Source organism: Onychomys torridus, chromosome 10 (assembly GCF_903995425.1).
Source record: "Onychomys torridus chromosome 10, mOncTor1.1, whole genome shotgun sequence".
In the NCBI taxonomy this organism is placed as follows: Eukaryota; Metazoa; Chordata; class Mammalia; order Rodentia; family Cricetidae; genus Onychomys; species Onychomys torridus.
This window is the reverse complement of record NC_050452.1, coordinates 21,496,429-21,508,918: the sequence shown is the minus strand read 5'-3', so window position 1 is coordinate 21,508,918 and position 12,490 is coordinate 21,496,429. Positions and strand designations below refer to the sequence as shown.

The window sequence follows — 12,490 nt, the reverse complement described above, 5'->3', positions numbered from 1 at the left end:
CCTAAGAAAAAAAGTAGAGCAGAATAAAACAGAGATTCAGAAAACAGGAAAGATCAACAAACTGACCGCTTTGTTTTGAAGGTAAAATAAAATCAGCCAACCTTTGGCTAAGGATTAAAAGGAGAGAGACTCAAAAACTGAGGACAGAAACAAAAGGTAAACAGCAGAGTCAACGGCACAACGGACAGAGACTCGGAAAGGCTACCACGCACAGGGGCAGGTCCATAATGGGACATCCAGGTGAAACAGGTTAAGTCCCCCAAAGCACACAATCTGTTGGAACAGAACATCTGAACACGGGAAGGGGACCCAGTGAGTACCAACTCTCCCGTCAGAAAGCCCAGCAGCACACAGCTTCAGGGAGACTGCACCAAACATGTGAAGAAATGACAAGGCTAAAACTCTCCCCAAAAACTGAAGATGAGGGACAGGACGCGGCCAAACTCATTGTAGAAGGCCAGCCAAGCATCCGATGTGATACCTGGATGTATATATAGCTAGGCTTTGTGAGCACAGTGTAGGTACGAGTTCTCCATCGTGCAGTGAGAGTGAGCAGCTGAGGGAGGGAAGTGTGTGTGTCTTCATTCCTGTCAGACTCCATGTGTGAACACTGTAAGAATGTTCGCCTTCAGACCAGCTCTTAGCTCACAGGCTGTAGGAAAATACATGGTAGGTGGGATGCACTCCTGGCCATAGTATAGGCAGCAGCCTTTTTGATTTCCAGCTCTGTTTCAATCTTAACAAAAATCCTAGACTCACCCCAATCAACATCTCCTGGGAATCTTCCTCAGCACAGACTTTCAAACAAGGGGTAAAATGTGGAAGAACAACACTCCCTCCTGCCAGAAGCACAGCCTCTTTCAAGTTGGCGATGGCTTGCACATATGTTGAACACAGAACACAGACAGGAGAATGGCTACCACAGCTCAGCTCTACTCTGCCCCTGCCCTAGCTGAGACATGTCTGACTATTAGTCATTCCGGGCATGTGTGAAAGGAAACACTCATTGTGCAAAGCCAGCAGATTTCAGCCCTGCAGCCATGATGATGGTGAACTCTGGATGGTATCAGCAACCACAATTCCAAATTAAAAGCTAATCTCTCATGGCACATTTTCTGGGTATTTCAAAAGTGGTTTAAAGCAAGAGTGCCCTATAGTGGGTAATGAAAAGGAATCATCACAACTCCATAAACTGGACACCCATCCAAAGAGAGGCCAGACTCGCTTAAGGAAGGGTAAGTAGAACAATAGCTAGATGGTGTTTTCATCTTTGGTGACCCATATGTTTCCAGTCATATTACAATCCATTTCAATTTCATTAATGTTCAGAATGAACAAGTAGAATGGAATGGATAGAAGGGTGTTTTAAAAAGTCTAGTGATACCAGAAACCTCAGACCTATGAATTAATTCTAAAGCCAAACTGTGGGCTTGGGGATTCTTTTTATTTTATTATTTTATTTTACGATGAATAGGAAATCTAAAATGCATACCTACATGGAGCATGACACACCAGCTGACCAACACCTTGGAACCACAGTGGTTTCCAAGAAAATCAGCTGGTGCCTGTGACCAGCACTGATTTTAACTCATGTGGCTCCTTAAATGCTAGAAGTCCAGCTGGACCTCCAGAGCATGTGGGAGCAGGACACTCACCCTGCAGTGGATGACGACCACATGCTGGGGGTCACTGTTCAGCCAGGACTCCTGGGCTTTACATATGGTACACATCCTGTCAAGGGGTGGTGCATGCAGCTCAGGCCAGCCCACATCCATGATCTGCAAGAGAGAGAGAAGAGAGCTGCCTCAGTTTCCACTTCCTAGACCTTTCTGTGGTAATCTCATAGTGACATAATCCACTTGGGGGTCAGCGGGATGTTGTATAGGCCTCTTCTGAAAGCGGATGAGCATCTGGCCAGGTTCCTTTACAGGAATAATGGCCACCACATTGTGCAGGCCACATGTCACCTGGGCACTGGTCTGCTCCTTTGTAGCCGGGTTACAGTTCTACAGAGGGCTTTCAGAGGCATTAATGGTTCGGAGTTGGCTGTAGAGGGACCCAAGGACCTCCAAGATCTAAAACAGCAGCCTGTGGCCACACTTCTGTCAAACACTGTCCTCTCAAGCTAAAAAGGAGTCTGGCAAATATAGTGAGCCCCATGTTTCCTTTGCCATGCAGACCACACTTCGGGGACACAGGTTCCTCTGTGAACCCAAGGTTTCCAGTGCCATGCAGACCACACTTTGGGGACACAGAGTCCTCCAGAAGTGAGGAGGCGCCTTCAAGTTTTGCTTCTATTTTGGCACATGAACATAGAAAATCACTGAGAAAGGCCAAAGCCCCAAGCAAGCAGCCCTGCCTCTGGCCACGCACGTGGAAGGGCCATATGGAGATGTTGTTTCTCTTCCTATTTTCTATTTTTAGGGGATGGGATGAGTAGAGCTCTTTCGTGGATGAAAGTAATAGAAAGGAGTTCAAGGTCGGACCACAGCAAAGGCAGCCAGCATGGTAGTTCCATGAAGCTCTGGACCCCTTTCCTGTGCACCCAGCAAAACCGAGACACATAACAATCCCATACTGTACTCTTTACTAGTAGGTCTGGGGCCAGAATTAGTTTAGAGTCTCTTTCAGATTCTGAGTATTTGATAGACTTTACCAGCTGGGCATCCATATTCTGGAAAACCAAAATGGTCAATGCAACAAAATCTGAACTTTTTGAACATGACAGTACTCCAAAAGTTTTGAACTTTCGAGTATTTTTACTCCAGGTTATGGGATGTTCAGCCTATATTGTTCTATTCTAATGTTTGCAAAGCATTTCAACATATAGAATATATATGCAAACACAGTCCCACAAGTCCCAATTTTATCTCTAAGTTTTGCTACTAAGAATAATCATAGATGAAGGGGATATTTGTGACTATTAAGAAGTCTCAGGGGCTGGAGAGATGGCTCAGAGGTTAAGAGCACTGACTGCTCTTCCAGAGGTCCTGAATTCAATTCCCAGCAACCACATGGTGGCTCACAACCATCTGTGATGAGATCTGGTGCCCTCTTCTGGCCTGCAGGCATACATGCAGACAGAACACTGTATACATAATAAATAAATAAATCTTTTTTTTTAAAAAAAAAAAAAAGAGGTCTCAGAAGAGACATCTTCACATCAATGGAAAGCCTCTTGCACCTTGGTTGTGGTGGCTACCCAAGTCCACACACATGCTAAAGTGGCAGAGAACTACACACAGGCACATGTGTATGCAAACTAGTGAGTTGTGAATGAAGCCTGTGGGCTCCAGGGAGGCAGAGCTTCTGATACATACAAATGTTTTATAAATAAGTATCCCTTCCTCAAATCACATTAGGCAAGATAGGTTTGGGTTTTTGTTTGTTTCAAATTCTGGGATATCTGCACATATATGTATCTTAAGAGACAGGACACATACATGAACACAAAACAAATCCATTTGTTTCATATACTATATGGATGGCACCTTAAGACAATTTATATAATATTTTCAATAATACTATATGTAGTTTCCATGGTATGGAATTTTCCTTCCATGGTATTATGTTGACATGCAACAAAGTTTTGCCTTAAAAAAATAGAGTTATTTTATTTTGTGTGTGTGTGTTGGGGGGGTATATACACATAAGTGTAGTGCCTGCATCCGGCAGAGGCATCTGATCACCCTGGAGCTGGAGTTGCAGTAGCAGTGAGCTGCTGCAGTGGGTGCTAAGGATCAAATCAGATCCCCGGGAAGAGCCCTGAGTGCTCTCAATCACTGAGCCATTGCTCCAGGCCAAGTTTTAGCTACTGAGTAGCTAGCTAGGACTTCAAATTTTCAGATGAGGGATGCTAGACCTGTGTAAGTATTTATAAGTTGCTACCACTGATGGAGCCAAAGTGAAAGGTATACAGGACCTCAATTCCTATGGATCTATTATTTTTAATTTTAAAAGTAACCAAAGGATATAAACCGTAGTCAATATTCCTTGATACCAAGCTGTGTTCCACAAAGCCAGTGAGAACTACATTTGCACAAACAAAACATGCATCACTGACATTTTACTAAGTCAAACCATGAAGAAATAAATTCCATACCTTTGGATTAAGCTTTGTAAGGTCATATCTCTTCTCTGAAAGGTTTAATACCTGTGAAGGGAAACAAATAATTGTAGACAAAGCATGGTTCCCAGAGAGAAAGGAAACCACACAACTGCATTTAAACAGTTGCCTCTGAGGGTCAAGGACCAAAAAGAGATTGAAATGCACAGATGTGTGTGGTCACAGGACAGAACCAAAGCAAGATACAGATGGCACTCGAACATCTGTAAATCCAACATTTTCCTTTCGTTAACCAAAATGAGCATTTTTGTTAGCTAAAATGGGCAAGGTAAACTTTTCCTTCTTATTTGTTTTGCCTTTTGTTTTTGTTTTTGTTTTTTTTTTTTTAATCTGCAAACATTGTAAAGCACAAGGTCTGTCTGTACAAACAGATCTTAGTAGTAGCTCTTCCTGGTCCTACCCAGCACAAGGGGCACTCCTGGGGCAGGCAGTAGTGATTTCTCAGTAGAGAAGGAGCCAGGTATGGAAAAGCCTAAGCTGGATGGAGACTTGCCACTAACAAACCACAGCTGTCTAGAATCAAGGCCAACACAAGACCACCTGTGCCCTCACAGGACACATGGCTCCTCTTTAACTCAGCCCCAGTTACCTCCTGGGCCCACTCAGTGTCAGCCCCACTCACGTCCTGCTTGAATCATCAGCACTCAGCTACTCTTCCTTGGAGGGCACAGGACACCGTGGCCTGGCTAGCTACATCACTGTGACTGCCTTCCTTAAAAGGTTTCTGGGTTTGGAATGCCCTCAGCTGTCTCCTTGGGAAGTATGGGAAGAAAGAGATTGGTCTGGGCACAGCTTCCCACTGGAGGAGCCCGGCAGAGGCAGCTCTGGAGGGGTCTCGTGAAAGGTGTAGCCATCTTGGGGTCTTGGATGCTACTCCCCTGCCCACAACCAGGCGGGACTTCAGGGAGTCCAAGTGCTGGAAGAGGTCACAGGCAGTTCATGAAGAGACTATCCTGGAAGCAACAGCTAGTCCCCAGTGAGCCCTGAGTCTAGCATGGGAGAAGGCTGCTAAGGGTGACAATAACCTCCTTGTTGGCTTTGTAAGATTAGCTCTCCTGAGATAAGGCGGCAGCATGAGAGAAGGTGCTAGAAGCTGTCAATGTAATCTAAGCAGTGATGACAGCAGCAGCCAGAGGCTCTGTGGGGCTGGTAGCCCTGGAAGAGAACAGGGCCAATCAGAGGGAGGCGCATGCAAAGCCACTCATCTACTTCCCCTCAAATCCGGTCCCCCTCATAGCACACGTGCTGTGAAATCAGGCTGCCTAGGCTTGCCCCCACGACCACTCTTGTTTCTTGGGCACCCACCCTCTTGCCTTTCCAACGTACTGGTCAGCAGGAGGGGACAGGGCTGCTTCCTGACACCAGAGATACCCCGGCATTAGCCATGGTTAGCTGACCGGGAATGCCCACAATCCTAGGAGCCAGAAGCTGTGATCCGTGCTGGACAGGGGCAGCAGCGCCCCCTATAGTCAACTGTCACAGCGCAAGACACAACCAATGAGAGCGAAGCTTACAGTGGAAGAGCAGAGCACATGGCCAACTCCCACTTCCTAGACTCTTGAGTTGGGTTCCAGACCCCAAGACCACCCCACCCCTCTTTGTTTGCAAGGCGCAGACACATCCCTGGCCCTCACATGCACCCTCCTCGGGACCCCTGCCTAGAGCCCCTCTGCCATGCTGTGGCTGTCCTGCCCACTCACCAGGTAGTTGTCTCCATGCTTAGACTTGAGCATGCGCGTGACTTCCTGCAGGCTGTGCAAGTAGGACTCCTCTGAACAACCGGCAGGGAAGGACACCGCGATGATGCGCTCTGTGACATACGTAAGGTCCAGTTCATGGCTGTCCTCCATGGCTGGACTCAGGACCAGGGGCCTGCAAGAGAGGAGGAGGCAGTCAGTAAAAGGATTAACAGGAAAAGGGATGAACACTCACCCTGGGATTTTCAGGAAAGAGATGGGAACAGTAGCTTCCTGAGAGTCTCATCTACACGGTTCCCCCACGCACTAGGGTACACAGATCTATTGCAGGTCAAGACTGAGCAGATACAAGGCCCTAACTACTGGGAATACACAGAGGAGAAGCTTGGAGGGTCACGGGCAGAAAGCATATGGGTACACCAGAAGGCACGCCACGCTCTGCCGTGTGCCCAGATTTGCTCTTGGAGAAGACACACAACCCTGACACCAAGGTTTCAGGGTCAGCATGAGGCAGCCGGGCAGACAAAAGGGATGGTGGAAGCAGAGTCCACAGATGACTACAGAAGCCAGCAGCCACCCTGTCTACATGCTACTCCCGGGGAAGAGGCTAGTGAGGGAGACTGGACAAACTGGGGGGGGGGGGGAGATTGTGCAAGAAGCCTAGAGATGAAGCTAGACCCCCGCATTGGAAAGTGGTTAAGTTAGGACATGATGAGGCGATGGTTCTGCCACGAAGGAGGCCTTTTCCCTACAGGCTTTGGGGAAAACCCCATGTGAAGAGGATGCAGGGACCCACACTCAAGATCAGGATGCAAAAGGGATCAAGAGACATGGTATGGGGCTAACCCCAAGAGAAACACTAAGTGAAATGAGAGCAGAGTATGCTGCCATTACTCACAGGCTGCTTGCCTGGGTTTATTTTTCTTACTTTTACTGTATGTATTTCTCTTGGCTTTGAGGGGAAAAAAAAATCATGCAAATGGCTCAGCACACCTCCATGCATCCATCCATCCTTGGAATCACCAGCCTTCAGTCAGTTTTGTCCCTATTCACACCTTCACAATCACCAGCACCCTGTAATCTCCACCCAACACTCGCCAGCTTCTGCACCACAGTCTACTCTACTCTTATAACCACTTTGAAGCAAGTCATCTTTTAAAAAAAAACCAATAGTGGCCAGGGTGGCGGAGGTGCCACACGCCTTTAATCCCAGCACTCGGGAGGCAGAGGCAGGTGGATCTCTGTGAGTTTGAGGCCACCCTGGTCTTCAAAGGGAGTTCCAGGACAAGCTCCAAAGCTACACAGAGAAACCCTGTCTGGAAAAAGCAAGCAAACAAACAAACAAACAAATAAATAAATAAATAAATAAATAAATAAATAAATAAATACCAATAGTGTCAGGCACGATGGCATACATCTTTAATCCCAGCATTTTGGAAGCAAAGGCGAACAGATCTTTGTGAGTTCTTAACCAGCCTAGTTTACATAGGACTGACTTTCAGGCCAGCCAGGGCTACCAGGTGAGACCTTGTCTTAGATAGATGGATGAATGGATGGATGGATGGATGGATGGATGGATGTTAGGTAGGCAGGCAGGCAGACATCCAAGAAAACCTTTATAGTATAGTTTTCTACAAGATTTTATCAAATCATCTATAATGCCATTATCATTTCTAAAAGTAGAAACAACACCAAGTATTAAATACCATGATTTTTGTTGTTGTTGTTGTTGTTGGGGTTTTTGTTTGTTTGTTTGTTTTGTTTTTGTTTTGTTTTGTTTTGTTTTGTTTTTTTGTTTTTTGTTTTGGTTTTTCAAGACAGGGTTTCTCTGTAGCTTTGGTGGCTGTCCTGGAACTCACTCTGTAGACCAGGCTGGCCTCAAACTCACAGAGAACCACCTGCCTCTGCCTCCCGAGTGCTGGGATTACAGGCGTGCGCCACCACCGCCCTGCTCAGAATTTGTTTTTACAGTTGACTTGATTCAGCATTTTCAAAGATTTTTTTCTTTTCCATCTATTCATCAAACATGGGCATAAAAGAGTTTCCACTGTTTTTTTAAATGAACCAAATTAAACACTAAGAACCGTAACAGTAATAATAATAATAATAATAATAATAATAATAATAATACTGATAGTAATGTGACTTCTTACGGCTATCTAAGACCATACATAAAGCGGTGCTTCCCAAAAGTTCTGCCAACTGACTGGGCTGAAGGCCACCTCTCCTGGCCCCTGCTAGCAAGTGGCTATTCCCTGAGGCATGCCTACCCATTCCTCACTACCGACGTCATACTACCAGATGTCAATATCACTGTCTACCAAAAGACAAGATGTTTCCACAATATAAAATCAGAAATGGTTAGATGCTTTGCCTTTGATGATTCATTCTTAAAAACAGTAGTTAGGGGGGAGGGGGCAGGCTGGGGTGCTCCGTGGTAGAGCACTTGCCTAGCATGAACTAGGCTGTGGGTCTAATCCCTCACATGCCTCCAAAAGACATGATTATTACAGAATAAGTAATAGAATGACCTAGTCTCCTCTCTGGTGACTACCCCCAAACTGTGGCCAGGGGCATAGGAATGAGCTTCTTTCCCAGAGGAACACTCACCTTGAAGGCTTGTCACAGCGGAGAACAGCAGGTGGGGTAGAACTTTCAGGAGCCTGCAAATATCAAAACACGAATCCTTTTGAGATTGATTTCCTTACATACCAGTAAGACCAACTACCCAGCCTTGCTGCCACCACCATCACCAGGAGGAAAAAAGACAGCTGTCCCACAGCTTAATCATCAATGGTAAGCAAACACTGTCACTCCCACCTCCCTTATCACCTGGGAAGGTGTGTAGCATATCAGAGGATTTTGGGTTGCCCAATGTCACAATTCCATGGAAGGCCATCAGGCAGGGGATGGTGAGACCACCCCCTCTCCAGGACAGGGCGGCCACAAACTCATCACATACAGAAGACTTTCATGTGGTATAGAAGAACCTCACCCCCATCAATGTCAGCCATGGTTGCTCATCATAAATGTGTGCAGCAACTCTCAGTGGTGATAAATATAAACATACACCAAACGAAGAAAAAATCCTCAGGTTCTAATTCCAGTTCACAGTGGGCATACAAGGGTTGTGTTACACACCTAGGTCACATACATGCCTAAGCATCCCCCTCCATGGCACTGCATGGCACTGTGAAGTACTCTCCCTGCCCCATTATTTGGTGACACGGGGTGACATTGTACTAAGAGGCAGAGAGCCTGTTTGGGGCACAGCCTTGTGACCTTCCACCCCACAAACAGTCAGAAGCATAATACATCCTTAATTCTAATTTATATCTGGATTCACACACATACACACACACTCAGTGTGATTGTAGGGATAGAAAAAAATGGTACAAATAGGTCAAGAAAGCTGTTTTCCCAAAATCATCCCAACTCAAAGCCTTCAGGAAACCCAAAATAGGAAACCCTTGCCTCCAGGGAAGAGGCCAGAACCCACACCCTATGTTGGATCTCAAGGTATCCAGAACATTCAAGTGGCTGTACTCCATAGCACCTGCTCCCTAGGATAGTGGAGGCTGCTCCTCTCCTTCAGTAGATGACAGGGCCAGGCCCCCATCCCAACCTCTTAGAGGTCACTGGTATGTTCCATATCAAAGCTTGGAACTCTGTCTAGCCCCAAGTAACCACAGTCTTTACTGCACACATCCAGCCAGGGGAGTCTGCCTCCAGAACCTCCCCTCTTGTCCTCCCAATCCACTCTTGTAGCCTTGAATCTATGAAAGACTCCAGGGAGATCCTGATGCCCCTCAGAAGGCAGGAATTGAAGTCGGGACTCAGACTCGATGATCTCAGAAGAGAATTTATATTTATTAGAATACAAGAAACTGAAACATCTAAGAAGATTTTGTACCAGTGCTGCTGATATGTCAACTGGGTCCTGATTTGAGAGGACACTGTGAGTGGATATGGCAAGTATTTAGGAGCCATCAGTTCTCAAGAGGGGCCCTAAAACAATCGACCCAGAGTGTGTGGCACAGGACGTGTAGACAGTGTTTCCATGACTACAAAGGGCAAAACGACAAAGAGTTGTGACTAGGAAAATGCACAGTTCTGCAGGTGCCGTGGATGCTCTACAGTAGAAACACATCCTAGGTTGATGACGGCCAATGGGTCCTGTCCGAGCTCCGGACCTCACCTCATTAACAGTGGAGCAGGTCCCTGAGAAACCCACCCGAAGTGGAAAATACCATAAAACAAAACTGAGGTTAAGGGTTGGAAAGATAGCCCAGCAGTTTACAGAGCTTCCTATCCTTCCAGAGGACCTACAGCTCCCAGCACCTGCACTGGACAGCTCACAACTCTACCTCCAGCTCCAGTGACTCCACAGCCCTCTTCTGGCCTCTGTGGCACCTGACAGACATGGCCTACACACGCACGCACGCACGCACACACTTAATAACTTTTTTAAATGAGTGCAACACATCTAACCTGGAGAATAACCTGGCAGCAACACCAAAGCGGTCCTCATGTGCTGTTGTGACCACACAGCTAACCAGAGCAGAGCTGGCTATCACTGTGCACTTTAGAGATATATCAATATAGCACAAGTCCAAAAAAAGATCCAAGTTCAAATCAATACAGTTTCCACTGAAGGCTCATCGGTTTCCAAGCATCCTAGGGTGGAGGGGCTCATCGCTTTCCCACCATTGGGTGTGGGGCTCAAGTTCAATCATCCTAAATCAGGATCATTGAGACATGAATCAGTCACACAACAGACACCCACATCCATGCAGATGCAGACAGGATGCTGAACACAAGCTGGAAGACAAGCAGTTTCTTTCTGGGACATAGTTCTGCTCGGTTTCCCTCTTATAGTTCTGTAGGCTTGTGGGGTTTCTTTTTGTTTGTTTGTTTGTTTGTTTTGTTTGGTTTGGTTTGGTTTGGTTTGGTTTGGTCTTGTTCCATTTTCTGCTAAGAACTCACATGATACCTGAGTAGGAAAGGAGAAAGCCACCATGTCTGTAGTCAGCTTGGAGACACTGCCAATCTCTGGGGTGACATCTAGGCCTCTCCCCACCACCCAAAGAGCTGCTCCCTGTCAGGAGCCACAAAAGGTGGATCTGAGGCTCTTGGACCTGGAGCAAGGACCCTAGCAAACTGCAGTTGCTCACAGGCAAACCTGGCCAAGAGGCTATGGAGGCCTCAGGGGAGCCGTGCACCTTCCCTGCAGGTGTGGTCTAGCCACATGGCCTGGGCCTGCTGCCCAAGACCATCCCATCGTCCTTACCCCCTCATAGGCCTAATTCCACCCCCACCACTCCCACAGGAGGTTTCCAGAAATTATTGCATCTCCCTTTGGACTCCACACCAATCTCTGTGGGTAATCAAAATCACTGACATTGGGACAGGGTCTTGTCGTATTCCCAGGTAACGTGGTGACTGTAACCACCACTCAACTGGAAGGCATCACCACCCTGCTGGAGGATGTTACCACTTTGCTGAAGGACACGTGACCCCACATGTGGGGCCATTATTTTATAACTGCAGAATAAATAAATACATGAATGAAGGCTTGGCACTAAGACTTTGGCTCTGGAGATGCTGCAGGCCTGGACTCAGCCACTGCCCTAAGCACCAATTTCTTCTGTAACAAGGGCAGGATTGAGGGCTCTGTTCCATCCATCCACATGGAGCCATTAGCCTCAATTGCTAACCAAAAGGCCAGGAATCTTGTTAAAACACAGGCTGGATTTCTCACGGCTTCTTTGGTGATGCAGCAGTCACGGGGTCAAACTGAATGCAGAAGTGAGCTCTCCAAGAAGGCAGAGAAAAAAACAACACAGAAACCCTATGTGTGTAAGACTAAAATTACAGCACCTCAGAGAGGTTTCTGCTTACTATAACCAGGAAGGGCTCTTTGCAAACAAAATGTTGAATTTATAACAAAAAGGGAGATTTCAACAGACCTCTGAGTGGAAAATGTCATGGGTTGACCTATGTTGCTCATTGATGAGGGATAAAACTGTCCTGGTCTCTATACCTGACCATACCAACACCCCAGGTCCATTTGCTCATTTGGGTGCACCATGCTAGAACCAAAGCTATGGTCTGAATATGGCTTGTCCTCACTAAGACGGGCTGAGATTAATCCTTGCTTAAGTCTGGTCAGGAGAGATCTTTACTGTCTTCATTTGTGACTAAGACATTCATAGATTAACGGGCTAACGGGTCATCTCCAGGGGTCCTCCCATAAGAACCCCTTTACTGCTGCCTCATGATGTGTTCCTCTTACCATGTGACACCCTCTGCCACCGTGAGAGTGCAGAGACCCCTACCAGCAAGAAGGCCTGTCAGTCCCACAGAGTAGTAGTTGGTACCAGACACTGTGAACTCCGAAATCCAAGTTTGAGGTGGAATCGCAAAAGGACCTTTCCAAAGTCGTCCCTTACTAGACAGCCCTTTAGCGTGGACCTCTCCATCCCTCGAACCATGAACTAAATAAATGTTCATTCCAGGGACAGAGAGATGACTCAGTGGTTAAGAGTGCTTGCTGCTCTTGCGGAAGACCTGGCCTCAATTCCAGCACCCACATGGCAGTCACAACCTGTAACTCCTGTTCCAAGAGAGCTGACAGCCTCTGCGGGCACCAGACACGCATACATAC

The 12,490-nt window shown here is 46.8% G+C and overlaps 1 protein-coding gene across 3 annotated transcripts in view; it reads right to left on the bottom strand.

Annotated features, from left to right (window-relative positions):
• Positions 1–12,490, bottom strand: part of Tns3 (tensin 3) — a 239,156-nt gene that overhangs the window by 115,485 nt on the left and 111,181 nt on the right. For all 3 annotated transcript variants that reach the window (XM_036200396.1, XM_036200395.1, XM_036200397.1), the window contains 4 exons: positions 8,434–8,486; positions 5,827–5,998; positions 4,103–4,153; positions 1,656–1,778 (listed from right to left, as the gene is read on the bottom strand). In XM_036200396.1, coding sequence (XP_036056289.1) covers positions 1,656–1,778; positions 4,103–4,153; positions 5,827–5,976 — 324 coding nt within the window. In that variant the 5' untranslated portion in view covers positions 5,977–5,998; positions 8,434–8,486. The remainder of the gene's footprint in view (positions 1–1,655; positions 1,779–4,102; positions 4,154–5,826; positions 5,999–8,433; positions 8,487–12,490) is intronic.